The sequence below is a fragment of the Leopardus geoffroyi genome, chromosome E1 (assembly GCF_018350155.1).
Source record: "Leopardus geoffroyi isolate Oge1 chromosome E1, O.geoffroyi_Oge1_pat1.0, whole genome shotgun sequence".
NCBI classification, from domain to species: domain Eukaryota; kingdom Metazoa; phylum Chordata; class Mammalia; order Carnivora; family Felidae; genus Leopardus; species Leopardus geoffroyi.
In genome coordinates this window covers 2,578,173-2,592,212 of record NC_059330.1, presented here as the reverse complement: position 1 = coordinate 2,592,212, position 14,040 = coordinate 2,578,173, and the positions used below count along the sequence as shown (strand labels likewise).

The 14,040-nt window shown below is 58.5% G+C and overlaps 2 protein-coding genes, 1 long non-coding RNA gene and 1 other non-coding gene across 7 annotated transcripts in view; 1 reads left to right on the top strand and 3 right to left on the bottom strand.

The window, feature by feature from the left end:
• Positions 1-131: 131 nt before the first annotated feature.
• On the bottom strand, positions 132-3,331 carry LOC123602989. Of its 4 annotated transcripts, none has more exons than XR_006714661.1 (3): positions 2,984-3,331; positions 2,402-2,579; positions 132-915 (listed from the first exon to the last, which is right to left on the bottom strand). It is a non-coding gene; the product is annotated as an uncharacterized LOC123602989 (long non-coding RNA). The 4 variants fall into 4 exon arrangements; XR_006714665.1 differs by having other exon boundaries at positions 132-850; XR_006714663.1 differs by having other exon boundaries at positions 2,988-3,331.
• RNF227 (ring finger protein 227) lies at positions 3,219-5,836 on the top strand. Its single transcript, XM_045487350.1, has 2 exons — positions 3,219-3,711; positions 3,846-5,836. Exons 1-2 carry the CDS (start codon positions 3,225-3,227, stop codon positions 3,899-3,901), a joined length of 543 nt encoding a protein of 180 aa, XP_045343306.1. The 5' UTR covers positions 3,219-3,224; the 3' UTR covers positions 3,902-5,836.
• Positions 5,837-6,462: 626 nt separating this feature from the next.
• Positions 6,463-14,040, bottom strand: part of CHD3 (chromodomain helicase DNA binding protein 3) — a 25,565-nt gene continuing 17,987 nt past the window's right edge. The window contains 16 exon segments of the mRNA XM_045487354.1: positions 6,463-7,745; positions 8,196-8,291; positions 8,294-8,321; positions 8,555-8,718; positions 9,846-10,041; positions 10,290-10,422; positions 10,865-10,973; positions 11,124-11,252; positions 11,436-11,537; positions 11,651-11,786; positions 11,875-11,987; positions 12,086-12,248; positions 12,429-12,573; positions 13,131-13,264; positions 13,413-13,498; positions 13,928-13,993. Of these exon segments, the coding sequence (XP_045343310.1) occupies positions 7,624-7,745; positions 8,196-8,291; positions 8,294-8,321; positions 8,555-8,718; positions 9,846-10,041; positions 10,290-10,422; positions 10,865-10,973; positions 11,124-11,252; positions 11,436-11,537; positions 11,651-11,786; positions 11,875-11,987; positions 12,086-12,248; positions 12,429-12,573; positions 13,131-13,264; positions 13,413-13,498; positions 13,928-13,993 (1,922 nt within the window). The 3' untranslated portion in view covers positions 6,463-7,623.
• On the bottom strand, positions 12,856-12,995 carry LOC123604755. Its single transcript, XR_006715485.1, has one exon. It is a non-coding gene; the product is annotated as a small Cajal body-specific RNA 21 (non-coding RNA).

The following is a 14,040-nucleotide window of genomic DNA, read 5'->3' as shown; positions in this document are numbered from 1 at the left end:
AACATTAAAAAAAACAAAACAAAACAAAAAAAAAACTGTTAGGAATTCCCTCCAGAGGCTGTCTGTAAAGCGGTCATAAGAAATCCTCCTTTGTAGTCACACCTCATTTACTGTATTCATCACATACCTTGTTCACTAATTTAACAAGTATTTATTTATCGAGTCCCACCGTGGTATGGCACAGGGGTACAACGGTAAACGAAATCAGACCCAGAACAGCCTGCGTGGAGTTTACAGATGGGAGAGGCAAACCAGGCACCCCCCTCCAAAAACACAAATTTCTGTCGGTCAAAGTCCAGAGGCAAGCATGTGGTGTTACCTGAGGCTACAGTGGTATTTGACGACTGTGAGGAGGCTTTACGGGGCGCTGGAGGAGGAGTGCGGGTTACTCACATGAAAGTAAGAGGGTTAGGGGAACAGAAGCTTTCTGGCAGAAAGGAACATGCATGCCAAAGGTCAAAGCTAGAGGGTCTAAAGAGAATGGAAGCCAACTGAGAGACATGGGTGGGTTCAGGGCATACAGGACCTTCTAGGGCACTTTGGAATATTCTTTTCATCCAAAGGGCAATAGGAAACCCTATCAGTTATCCATTGACACACACAATTCACCCCCAAAATTAGCTTGGCTGTTTTCTCTGCTGTTTTCACCTGGGCTCACTCACGTGGCTGGATCCAGCTGGCAGGTCCGCTGAGTGGGGAGATCAGATGGCTATTGGCTGGAACTCCTCGGTTCTCCACGCGGCCTCATCTGCTGGTAAATTCCCTTACATAACAGACTCAGGGCAGCGCGAGGGGATGAAGGCAGAGGCTCAAGGCCTCTGAAGGACCACGACATCACTTCTGCCATGTTCTGTCGGTCAAAGTGAGTCACAAGGTGAGCCCAGATTCAAGGGCTAGGGGAACAGACTCCCGTTCCTGCCGGGAGAAGCAGCAGAGTCACGTGACTTAGGAACGTGAGGCCACTAAGTTATCACGACATTAAAAGGTTTTGAGAAGGAAGGGAAGTGGTGCGTGGTTCGGACCTGGTTGGGCTTGAGATCTGGGAAGGTCACTGTAAGCCATGTAGGGAGAAGCCTGGAGAAGGCCAGAATGGCTGTGGACAGACTGGCCAAGAGGCTCCTCCCAGGGTCCGGGCAAGAGACGAGGGCAGCTGGGACTGCTGCGGTGTTCTATAGGTGGGGAAAAAGGAGGTGGGTCAGGGAGACATTTAGGAGGCAAGACTAACAGGGCTATAGGGCTTGCTGAGAAGTTGCCAAAGGAAGGTGAAAGGAAGTGGGTGGGGTCAAGGAAGACATCTGGGTTTCTGGAGCTGGGTAAAGAAAGAGGTGGGAAACACTAGAAGAGGTGCGGATTTGGACAAGGAAAGCACCACTTTGGGTTTTTTTTTTTTTTTAATTTTTTTTTTTCAACGTTTATTTATTTTTGGGACAGAGAGAGACAGAGTATGAACGGGGGAGGGGCAGAGAGAGAGGGAGACACAGAATCGGAAACAGGCTCCAGGCTCTGAGCCATCAGCCCAGAGCCTGACGCGGGGCTCGAACTCACGGACCGCGAGATCGTGACCTGGCTGAAGTCGGACGCTTAACCGACTGCGCCACCCAGGAGCCCCCACTTTGGGTTTTTGAAGACAAATGAGAAAGGAAAGGTCTGGGAGCTTAGAGTCTAAGGCTTTGGCTATCAAACACTTCGGAATCATTTATATAATCACATCTGCCCGAAATGGTCACGTCATGATCTCACTGCTCGTGGGTTGGAGCCCCGTGTTGGGCTCTGTGCGGACAGCTCGGAGCCCGGAGCCTGCTTCGGGTTCTGTGTCTCCCTCTCTCTCTGCCCTTCCCCTGCTCATGCCCTGTCTCTCTCTCTCTCTCAAATATAAAACATTAAAAAAAAAAAAAAAAAAAAAAAGCAGCTCTACATTGCCTGTCAAAACTAGCAAATGCCATGGGCGTATAGCAGGCCCCCCCCCCCCCCCCCCCCCCCCCCCCCCCCGCCACACACACACCTGTATTGACCAGAAGAGATGGGTGTTGAAGATGTTGGGTATTGAGAAGCCAACACAACATAGGCTGGGGTCACGGGATAAAAATAGCTAACACATGGTGTTTCCTGTGGGCCAGGCCCGGTTCTAAGCACCTTACATATACAAATTCATCACTATTATTATCCACATCTGACAGACGAGGAGAGCAATCAGCCCAGAGACGTTAAGTAACTTGCTCAAAGTGTCACAACTCCTAAGTGCTGCAAGGTAGGATCTGAACTCAAGCCAGCTGGCCTTAGCGTCTGTGCTATTACCTTCCAAGCGAAACCTGAACGGTAGGGCCAGGAGAGGAGGGCCAGGAGGCAGCTGGGGTGGGTGTGGTCCCAGGAGGGAATGTGGGCTGTGTTCTGTCTTGTTTACCTGTGGGGGGAAGTCAGACCCCTGAGTCAGAACTCATGCTGGGCTGCTTTGCTGAAACCATCACGGTGTGTGGGTGTCCAGGCCTGGCTCCTCAGGAAGGAAAGGATTCCCAGCATTCCTAGGAGGAAGGCCATCCATGGTCCCGGCATCTAGGTGCCTCCTTAAGTTGAGATGTCAGCTGAGAGGTGAGCAGTTTGAAGAGAATGAGTTTGGGAGGCTAGCCTTACAAGAACACAGGCAGGACGTGCATAATAAAGTGAGTTGAGGGCGGCATCCGTGCAGATTGCCCAGGAGCCCCCTAAAGACTGGGCACAATGGGCAGTGTCATGGACTTAGGCAGGAAGTCCGGGTGGGGTTGTGAACGAGCCTGAGCAACTAAACCAACAGGCCCAGCGGGCAGCAGAGACCTGGGCAGCGCCCTGGGCCAGCGGCCGAGGGCCAGCGCCGCAAGGCGCCTAGAGATCTGCACACAGAATTGAGGGGGCGCTGGCTTAGTGTTGGGGGACGAAGGAAGGCACGGGGAGAGCGGGCTGGTGTGCCTCCCGCCGGCCCAGTCCCCGCGCCACCTGGGGCGTCACCTACCTACCCCGCTCGGCCGTCACCTGCATTCCCGGCTTCGCGCCTCCACCGCCCCCACGCGTGCCGCAGCGGGGAGCGACCCAACCACCGGGGTGACGCCTCGAGGGGCGGGGTGTCGCTATTAAAACCGGCGAGAGGCCGCGGCGCCCGCCCCAGGAGTCGACCCAGGCCACTAGGAGGGCCTGTTCGTCCAGCCCACGGAGCCGGCCGAGCCTGCGAAGCCCTCGAGTCCGCGGCGGACACCATGCAGCTCCTGGCGAGGGTGCCGTCCCTTCCGGAGCGGGGCGAGCTGGACTGCAGCATCTGCTACCGGCCCTTCAACCTCGCGGGCCGCGCGCCCCGCCGCCTGCCCGGCACGGCGCGCGCCCGCTGCGGCCACACGCTCTGCACCGCGTGCCTGCGCGAGCTGGCGGCGCGCGGCGACGGCGGCGTGGTGCGCCTGCGCCGCGTCGTCACGTGCCCCTTCTGCCGCGCGCCCACGCCGCTGCCGCGCGGCGGGGCCGCGGAGGTCGCGGTGGACCCGGACTTGTGGTCGCGGCTGGAGGAAAGGGCACGGGCCGAGCGCAAGCCGGACGAGGCGGGCGGGCCGGTGCGGGGAGGCGGCGACGCCGACGACGAGGAGAGCGAGGAGGGGACGGGACCCAGGAGCGCGGGCTGGCGCGCGCTCCGGCGGCTGTGGCATCGGGTGCTGGCGCCCGCGCGCCGCTGGCGGCGTCCGCTGCCTAGCAACGGTGAGGGGCCGCCTGAGTGTGTGTGTGTGTGTGTGTGGGGGGGGGTTGGCTGCGGGGAGGGGGGTTGCGCCCGGGTTCGTAGGGCCTCGGCCGCGTCCCCCTGCCACCACTGACCCTCCGTCTGTCCCCCCTAGTGCTGTACTGCCCGGAGATTAAGGACCTGGCCCGCATGACCCGCTGCACGCTGTAGCGGCGGAGCCTGGAAGCTGCGGCAGAAGAAAGGTGGGAGCTGCATTCTCGGGACACGCTCTAGAGCGGGGATGGGGGGATGCCAAGGCTACCCCCGTCCCCCTTCCCGGGGCTGAGCCCAGGGCAGGAGGGACCGCATCGAGGCGTGTGGACGCTGAGCTGGGAGGCTTGTAGCAAATGGCCCCTCTCTCTGCGGACTGCGCCCGCCTCGCTCCCGTGAAGGTGGAAACAAAATCTACATCCCCGGGGGAAGGAGACATTGTTTCCTTAGCTGTGACTTTGGCTTTTGTCCAGGGAAGCGTGGAGGCACAGTAGGTCCTATTTTAACGATTCTGTGTCCAGTGGTTGAAAAAAAAAAATTTTTTTTAATGTTTATTACTTATTTTTGAGAGAGGGACACACAGACACAGCATGAGCAGGGGAGAGGCAGAGAAAGAGGGAGACACAGCATCCGAAGCAGGCTCCAGGCTCTGAGCTGTCATCACAGAGCCCGACGCCGGGTTCCAACCCAAGAACCGGCCTGAGCTGCAGTTGGAGGCGCTCAACCTGAAGTTGGTCACTTAACTGCCCGAGCCACCCAGGTGCCCCATGGGGTTGAAAAAAAAATTTTTTTAAGACACAATGGAAGAGGGGAGGCCGGTTTTTGTGTGCTGTTAATAATCCCGCTTCTCTGGCACCTTAGAAAGCTGAGAAAAATAAGACGTATTGGTTCTCATCCCCTCCCCTCCCCCCCCCCCCCCCCCCCCCCAGTGCTGGTATGCCTGTCTCCCCGTTCCCAGTGGTGTGTTGGTAAAATTATTGAGATGCCTGTCTGCCTTGCTTCATTTCACAATCTGCCTTCAACCAGTTAGGGCAGGTATCAGAAGGTCCAGAGGGCGTTTTTTATCTGAGGCACCTAATTAGGGCCTATCAAGGGTAGGAGAGCCATTTGGTGAAGGCATCACATTTTAATCTTGTGATATTATCTGTCATTGTCGCAGTCACAGGGAAAACACGGTCGCTACTGAAAAAATAAAAAAGATGTTCATCACAGAATTTTAAACTAGTGCCCCATAATTGGACAGCTTCTATCCTATGCCAGGATTCTATTTTAAAATCCTGTAAGTTACGTTAGGAGAGTATAATTATAGTTTAGAAACAGCAGCATCAGTGGCATTACAAAATCTCAGCATCCCCACTTCAGACTCTTGAGTTGTGTTTGGTTTTTTTTTTAATTTCTTTTTAACATTTATTTATTTTTGAGACAGAGAGAGACAGAGCATGAATGGGGGAGGGTCAGAGAGAGAGAGGGAGACACAGAATCTGAAACAGGTTCCAGGCTCTGAGCTGTCAGCACAGAGCCCAACGCGGGGCTCGAACTCACGGACCACGAGATCATGACCTGAGCCGAAGTCGGACGCTCAACTGACTGAGCCACCCAGGTGCCCCAAGACTCAAGAATCCTAGGTGATCTGTACGCATAGAAACATTTAAGAACGGTGGTCCACATCCTAGACTTGCGAGGCTATCACCATCTGCGGTGGAGTATTGAAAACAGTTGGGATAAGCGATCTGCATTTTATTGGAGGTCGTAAAGGGACGTTCTGTTGCTGAAGAAATCTTTCACGTGCGCACTTACTATGTTGCACTTTTCCTGAGTTAAAAATGTGAATTTATGAAATAGCAAACCTCAGTTTTTATAACCGTATCTTAGCACCTTCCTGTCCTTGTCTTAGCCTGAATGTTCCCTGTTTGGGGAGGCCTTTCTCATCCACCTAATGTGGTCCCTTCCTTCCCAGGTGCTCTGTTGCACAATTTGTTATTTTGTTTTCAGATAGTGTGTGCCTTTCGTGGGTGTGAGCTCCAGGAGAGCAATGGCTGACTTGTGACTTGTATCCCCCAGGGCGAAAAGCAGTGTTTAATGTATAGTATGTGCTCAATAAATGCTTGTTGGGTAGATCTTTTATTTTTTAACACATTAGCCTCAAAACCTAAGTGTCTGGTCTCAACCTCTGAGTGGCGCTGGTCATGAACAGTACGTGTCAAGGAAGGATCTAGCAGTTCAGATCTTTGGCAAGTATGACCCCTCCAGCTCCTTTTAAAAAAAAAAAAAAAAGGTGCTCTGTCCCCCACTTGGAACTGAGCCTGCGGGGCTGGACTGACCTCTACTGACTCCTGCAGGAACTCAGCAACTTGAAGGTGGAAAGCGTGATGAAAAGGACGGACGGGAGGCAGTTCAGAATCGTGCCCAGTCCCCTCCCCCCACTTCGCCCCTGCCCAGGAAGCCCTACCTGGTCTCTGATCTCAGCCTGAGGGCTGCGTGGTAGCCTGCTGCTCCCTCACCCTCCATCTCTACACTGAGTTCATCACACCAGGGTTGGGGTGGGAGAAAGAGCCTCGGAGTTTTAGTTGGTGATCCAAGGAAAAAATAAGAAACAGGAAGTCAGGAGATTAAAAAAAAAAGAAAGGAAAAGAAAGATGGGTAACACGAAATGGCAGAAAGCAGTACCCTTTCTTTCCTTATTCCCCCCCCCCCCCCCGCCACCAAAGAAGTCCCCCACTCAAAAAATAACAGAGCACACAGAAAGGAAAGTATAATTTATATGTACAACCAATACACCTGATACAGAAGAGGGGGTGGGGACAGCCCAGGAGTGGGGAGTGAAGAGACTGGGAAGGGGGCAGCAAGAAAGTGAGGGGCAGCGAAGAGGAAGTAGGGGTTCGCCATGCAAACTGCCCCCCTCCCCGGCCCCTCCTGGGGGGGAGGGTATGCCCGTGTCTCCCCAGCCTGCCCCCCGCTGCTTCGTTCTGGTCCCAAAGGCAAGGTCGTCCCCCTGACGAGGCCCCCTGCCTGACCCTCTCAAATGTAGTCCGTGTTCAGGCCTTCAGGAGGGAGGGCAGAAGTCCTCCGAGAACCTGAACCCAAGAGCCGGGGGCTCCCCCATGTCTGGCCTGTAGTATTTTCTCCCACCCTTTCTAGGTTACCCGGATCCCTAGAACAGATTGGGGAGCTCCTCTTTGGCTTGAGGGAGTATCGCCCAACCGTTACTCTCTCTGTGGGGGGGGGGGTGGTCCTTGGTCCCTAGGGAGAGGGGCAGATTCCCAACACAAGATGCCGGTGCGCAGGAGGTAACAGCCAGTGATTCTGAGGCTTTATTCCGAGGCTGACCGGGAGTGGGCTCCCTCCCCTTAACTGCTCGCCCTCCGCATGGGGGGTGGGGGGGAGGTAGGGAAGGAAACATGCAGCCACCCCTCCTCTTCCCTTCCTCCCTCTCTCAAGTCCCCCTCCTCTCTTCAGAGCTGTCCCCCCCCCGCCCCCCACAAAGTTCCAAAAGGCCAGGCAAGGCTAACCCCCACCTCCGCAGGGGATGGAGCTCGTACTGCAGGAGTAAAGACTGGGGAGGCTCCACCTCTTTCCTCCCCACAACCACATATCCAGAAGCTGTGTGTTGGGGGCGGGGGGCGGGGGGGAGAAAGGGACTCAGAAGACCCCGCTAACCGCCTCCCACCCAGACCTCTTCGCACCAGCTGGCCTTCAAAGCATGGTGGGAAAGGTGCACGGGAGGAGGGAGAGACAAAGGGCCCTTCTTGAAGAGAGGAGTCGTAGAGAGGGGTGGGGGGGCTCCTAGCCCAGAGGTGGCCCCAGGGGTGGGGAAGGTGGAGAATTGGCCGCAGGTCCCAGAGCCTGAGCTGGGGGGCGGCCCCGGGCACGAGGCCTGGGTGATGGGCAGGCCTGGGGTCCGGTCAGTCGTCTATACAGATCACCTCCCCGGCTCGGGGCTCCTTCCGATCCAGCCCGTCTGACACCAGTGCCCCCACCATTTCCTTCTCCTTCTTCACCAGCACCGGAGGGCCGTTGGTGGCGGCTGTGTGGGAAGGGGGTGAGCAAGGGTCAATCCTGACTCCGCTCCCAGACATGGCTTCCCGCCCAGAGCACTTCACTGCTAGGTTACCTCGTGCCCCTTCTGATTTTCCAGGGTAGCAGGGGTGGGAAGACGAGGGCGAACCCCTCTCATGTTCCAACTCCATTACCCACCCTCCTGACTTCACCTTCTCTTCCCCGGAAGTAACCCAGACGGGGGAGGCTCGGGTAAGCAGGACCAAGCCACAGAACCGCTGACAGCCTTAGGTTTTTGGCAACGGGATTGGAAGGGAAATTAAAGGGTGGGAAGGCCAGAGCCCGGCACGACTCCACTCCGTGGAACAGTGGACACGTGCCCGCAAGCGGGATGGGCCGGAGCAGTCAACGGGCAGCGGAGCGGGGCTGAAGCTCGGAGAGGAGAACTGGGAAGAGCGGGGAGGAGTCCCCGGCTGACCTGTGATGAAGGACCCTGCAGGCATCTGGCTGTAATTGGCGCCTGCGGCGGCCAGGGCCCCTACGGGTGCGGCGCTGAAGGCCGCCCCGTACCCCGAGGTGTAGCGTACGGACCCGGGGGGAAGGCCTGCAAGAGAGAGCAAGCCCACGTTAGAGGCGCCAAAGCCTGAGAGAGAAAAGACGCCGTAGGGTGAACACGGGTCAACTCCAGAACTACTGAGCGCGTGGCATAGACGCAGGGAGCCTCGAGGGTGGGGAGCGTGTTGGAGCAAGGCGGTTTTCCGCACGGTCTAGAGTCGATGGGAACGTGGGCAGGAGAGTGCCCACGGGGAAAAGTGGAGTTGGGACAACGAGGGTTACCGGTGTGGGGTGAGGCTCCGTGCCCTTGCTGGCCAGCCGGCTGAGGATGCTGCGCTCGGACATCTGAAGGCGGGCTGCGATGGGGGGTATTCGGGACAGCGTGGCGGGCAGGCGGGTCACGTCCGCCTTCATGTCGCTCAGCAACTCCTCCAGCTGGTTCAGAACTGGGGCCCGGCCACGGAGAAAGAGGGGCAAGAGAAAGACAGGGAAAGGGAGAGGTGGAGCCAGGAAAAGACGAGGAGTCAGATGGACAGACACAGTCAGAAAGACAGAGAGAGGAGGAGGTCAGAGATACCAAAGAACCAGAGGTCAAGAAAATGACAGAGTAGACAGAAAGAGTGACTCGGGGGGGGGGGGGGAGGGGGGGGGGGGAGAAAAGGCATCAGGTGAAGAATCAGAGAGACCAGAACACAGATGGAGAGAGAGGAAAGGAAACGGGAATACGGAGAAAAGGGAGATGGAGGAAGGGGGGGGGGGGGCAGACATTGGAAGACACGGGGCGGGGAGTTGTCAGAACATCCCATACTGCAAGAGTGAGGTTTTGGGGGTGGGGAGGACGGGAGGAAATAGTCAGGAGGTGTGGGAGGTTGGTAAGTGGTGTCGAAGATTCGAGGAATCAGGGTTTTAATATGCAAGGGGGAGGGAGGTTAGAGGATCAGCATTACAGATTCAAGGAATTAGAACAGGAATCAAGGGGGCCAGGAGTCAGTCACTACGTCAGACAGGATTAGATGGTTAGAGGGCTTTGGAACTTAATCTATTATCAGTAGGGTGAGAGGGTTGGGGAGAAAGGGGTGAAGGTCAACGGGAAGCTTCATGGGGCAGGGTCAGAGGGTGGGACGGTGGCAGTTTTCTGTCTTGTGGGGCGAGCGAGACGTGAGGAACGTGATTTCTGGGACCGGGGGCGGGAAGGATTTTTGGGGGCTACACACAGGCCAAGGCCCCGGAGAGGGTGCTATTAGCGGTATGGCAGGCGTGTGGGTCAACGAAGAAGTTCCGCCCTGTGGAGGGGACGCGGCACAGTCTCACGGAGTTTGGGGAAGGGGGGAGGGTCCCTCCACTGGGCACTGGTGTGACCGCTAGTGGGCGCGGACGAGGGCTGGCTCGCACAAACCCTAGAGGCTAGAACCACGGGGTGGCCGGGTGGGTCAGGGTGGGGTTAGAGGTCAGAGGGGGGGGGGGGTTCAGAGGGGAAAGGGGTCAGAGGGGTGGGAAGATTTTGAGGGGTGCGGGGTGAAGACTTACGCAGCGTTGTGGGCCCTCCCCCGCGCGGGGCCGCCGCGGCCCTTACCCTTGTGCAGGACGGCGTTGGCCGGCTTGTTCCCCGCCAGCGACTCCTTGGAGAGGTGCTGGTGGCTCTCGGCCAGGCACTCGGCCTCGGCGAAGCGGGCGTGGAGGGCCATGGCGGGGTGCGCCGGCTCCTGCGATAGGTTCAGGTAGGCCGCCCGCCGAAGCTGCTCCTCGATCACCAGCGCCTGCTCCAGGAGCTGGGGGCCCGGCGGGAGGGTGAGCGTGGGACGGTGGGGGGGGCGGCGCTGCGGCCCCACGCTGCCCTCGCTGCCGGCCCAGAGCACCCCAGCCTCACACCGGGATGGACCGTGACAACCCAGCACGGCTGCGCTCTGGGCCCCCGGCATCGCTGCCACCCTCACGGTGTCAACCTTCCCCACGGACCTGGTCCCACCTCTGACCCGACCCCCTCCTCAACGCTGTTCCTTCTCTCTCTGATCCCCACCTTGAACCTCCGGGCCAGGAACTTATTTTTCATCTCCAGGAAGTTCCCCTTATTGGCTTCGGTTTTAAACGGCTCATTGATAATAGCAAACTGAGCATCATTCTGGATGTCCTGCCACCGTGCGTAGCCATGGCTGTGACGAGGGAGGGGCCATCAAGGAATTTAACAGGGATGGGCTGCGCTATGAACACTTCTTTCAAGATGCCTGGGTAGCTCAGTCGGTTAAGCGTCTGACTTTGGCTCAGGTCACGATCTCGCGGTCTGGGAGTTCGAGCCCCGCGTCGGGCCCTGTGCTGACAGCTCAGAGCCCGGAGCCTGCTTCCGATTCTGTGTCTCCCTCTCTCTCTCTCTGCCCCTCCCCCACTCGTGCTCTGTCTCTCTCCCTCTCAAAAATTTAAGCAAACATTAAGAAAAATTTTTTAAAGACCAAAAAACACTCCTTCCCTTTGACCTGATCTCCCCCAAAGTGTGGCACGGCCCCCCTTCCCTGGGTGCGGACTCTTCTTTTCTCTGTTAACTCCCCTCTCCGGGCTGGGAGAACTATTTTTTTTTCTTGCGTTCGTATCAAAGGATACAGGACAATCCCAGCCAGAAGCCAGTAGTCGTGTCTTCGGTGCCAGATCTCGTTGAGTCTCCCCGAGGAAATAGCCGCCCGCTCCTCATTCTGCCACAGCGTGTGAAGCTCTGAGAAGCGGGCAGAAGACAGAGACGGGGCGTCAGGACTCGGGGAACGGCAGCCGCGCGGAGGTGAGGGGTGTGGACGGCGGGAGGGGACAGTGCCCATGAGGAGGAGCGCATCCCAGTGAGGAGCAGGCGGCAGGGACAGCCCCCCACCTGTGAAGCCGCCGTCTGCGATGTTGAACATGAACCGAGGCTTCTCCGCCTTCTCCTCGCGCCGCCCGTTGGACCGTGGCTCGTCCCGAGGAGGCCCCGGTCGAAGCTCCCGGTCCCCTTTCACATCCTCTGCCGGGGCAGACGGGGCAGAGCTCACACCTCGGCAGGGGCTCCTCCCAGCCCCGAAGACCCCGCCCTGCGCCAGACAGGCCCTGGAACGGTACCCCCGCCCCCAGGACCCAGGCATTTGGCCCCCAGACTCCACCGCCCGATTCCCCAGGGACGCAGGTGTCCAGTCCTTCCACCCATTACCTCTCTTGCCCAAATCCCCTGTCTCCCCCTCCGGCCTCTCCCTGTGCTCCTGTCCATCCAATGGCTTCTCCTCCCCCCTCTCTCCTGGCGTTGACTCTGTGGCTGTGGGAGGGGGAAGGGGACACGAAGGGAGGATGTCACCCTCATCCCCTGACCCCGGAGGAGGGAACTCCCACATTCGAAGCCCCTCATCAGCCCTCAGCCCATGAACCCACCTGACTTCTCTCTGTCCCCCCGGTACCCAGGTTCAGGCTCCATTTCTCCTGCTATGCCAGACACCTCTTCCTCTAGAGGAATCTTCCTTGGCTCCAGCCGCTCCCCAAGCGACGGGGCTGGGCTAGGGGCGTCGGCCTAGAAGACGACCATGGGGTCAGGATGAAGCAGAGATTCCGGACACCTTGACTGTCTCCTTCTCTGGGGGAGCCAGGCAGCCACACACCTCTGTTTCCATCTTCTCGATCTTCCTCTCGGGCTTCTCCTCCTGGTTTTCCGCTTCATCCTTTTCGAGAGGTGTCCTGACGCCATCTCCCTTCTCACTTGGAGCCGGAGTAGCTGCAGGGGGGAGGCAGGGACCCCACGCTGTCTCCCACTCCTCTGTCCGCGGGGCACTGGCTCCCTGCCCAGCCCTCCTGCGTCCCGACCCCCGTTACCAGGTTTAGAAGTGCAAGGGCTGTTTGTAGCAGAAGCCTCCGGGGTGGTGGGAGACGTTTTGGTAGGAGAGGAGGCCCTGGAGGAGCGCTTAGAGTCGGCACTGGGGTCGGGCATCAGCTCGGGCATCGACCAGCGCCCATTGATGTGCTCAAACTCCTGCACCTGAGAGGGGCACCGGGACCGTGGGGGACAGGGGTCAGCTGCGGGCGCTGGACACACAGGAAGCTCAGCCCCGTCCGGGTCTCCTCTCCCGCCAGCCTGAATCCAGAACTCGGGGTCGCCAGGCAGAGGGGGGCATGGGGCCTAGGTGGCCAGCTTGACTCTGGCGACGGAGACGAGTACCTTCTTCTTGACGAGAGACATGACTCCAATTCGGGTCAACACTTGCTGGCGACTCAGGCCCTCCCGAGGGACCCCGTCAGCAAAGGTTTCAGAACCGTCTGCCCCGGGCTCACACAAATGGCGCATGAACAGAGACACATAGGCCCTGGGGAGCGTGGGGAGGGACGCAGGTTAGGAGAGCTTCAGGAGGGGCCCGAGCAGCCAGCGAGGATGTCACCCTCATCCCCTGAACCCTAAACTCCCACGGTGCCTCCAGGGTGCCCCCCAGGGGTCCTCCCAGGCCGCTCAATCGCACCGCAACCAGCCCTCCAAACCCCATCTCCCGCCTCCGCCCCTCCCCTTGTGTCTCCACAGTCTCCGTGGCCTTGGTCCTTCCTAGGCCCCATCAGTCAGCTCTTCGTCCTGTCCACCAGCTCCCCTACCAAGTAAATGTGAGGCGAGGCCAGCCCGGGGCCAGGTTCCTGTCTTAACCACCTGCCCTGTGGGGGAGGAAGCCAGGCCTCTCTGCTCTAGGCTCGGCTGAGGGGAGGTGGGCAGGCTGAGTCCACGCCCCAGGAAACCGAGCCAGAAAATGCCGCGTGGCAGGGGAGCGTGATGAATCAGTTGAGTAAGGTCACATCACGTGGCGGCCAAGAGGAAGGAGCGGACACACACACGGCTCGTACCCTCGCGTGCAGCTCCACCCCGGGTGCCCGCACTCACTTGAACTCCTTCTCGGTCTTGCCCCTGAGGTCCCGCACCAGCCACTGCGTGGTGAAGGCGTCCTGTGGTGGCATCCCCCAGCGCATCACGGCGTTGAGGAAGGCCTTCCGCTGCCGGGTGTTGAATCCCAGCACCTGAGGGTCGGGGCGAGCGGGCAGCGGGCCGTGAGCGTCCCGGCATCTCGCTTCTTGGTCCTTCCCCTCAGCGACTCGGCCTCGGTCCCCCACTCCCGGCTTCATCCTCTCCTTAAGGAACACATGGGGGCCTGGGCCCGGCTCTCACCTCGATGTTGCCCCCAACTCGAGCCAGCAGGGGAGGCAGCGGCTTGTCCTTTTCGTTCCGGAGCTGCCTCTTGGACTGTCGACGCCCTGGGTGTGTGTGTGTGGAGGGGGAGGGTGACCTGGTTAGTGGGGCCCCCACCTCCTCCACCCCTCAGTCCTTCTCAGCACCCCAGGCCCACAAGACGCAGAACCCAGGCAAGGCCTGGGTCACGTGGCACTTTCAGCCCTACCAACCCAGCAGGCCTGGAAGGAGCCAGGCACGTTAACACCCTGGCAACAGATGCTCGATGCGAGCCACGTTACCCGTGGGAATGTAAAGCTTTCTCGATTTTTCATCTAGCCATGTAAGCCCGTGTGATCACATACTCCAAATTTTAACAGTGAAGAGATCGTGGCTATCTCGTCCTTTTAGTGCATCTCCAGAAAAGCACTTGTTTGCACAAAAACAGGGGACTTAAAGGCTCCGGGAGGGAAACAGGAAGGGTTAAGGTGGAAAATCAGGAAAACAGGTGCCACCTTCTGGACGCTCATCAAAGTCTTCATCTTCCTCCTCCGATCCCACGGAGTATTCGGACTGGTTGTCTGCGGGGAGGCAGCACAGTGGTTGGCGACGGCTCCCGGGATAAGCC

Coding starts and splice junctions, on each gene's coding strand:
- RNF227 (XM_045487350.1), top strand. CDS start 3,225: ATGCAGCTCCTGGCGAGGGTGCCGTCCCTTCCGGAGCGGGGCGAGCTG. Junction 3,712..3,845: donor GCGTCCGCTGCCTAGCAACG/GTGAGGGGCCGC, acceptor TGTCCCCCCTAG/TGCTGTACTGCCCGGAGATT.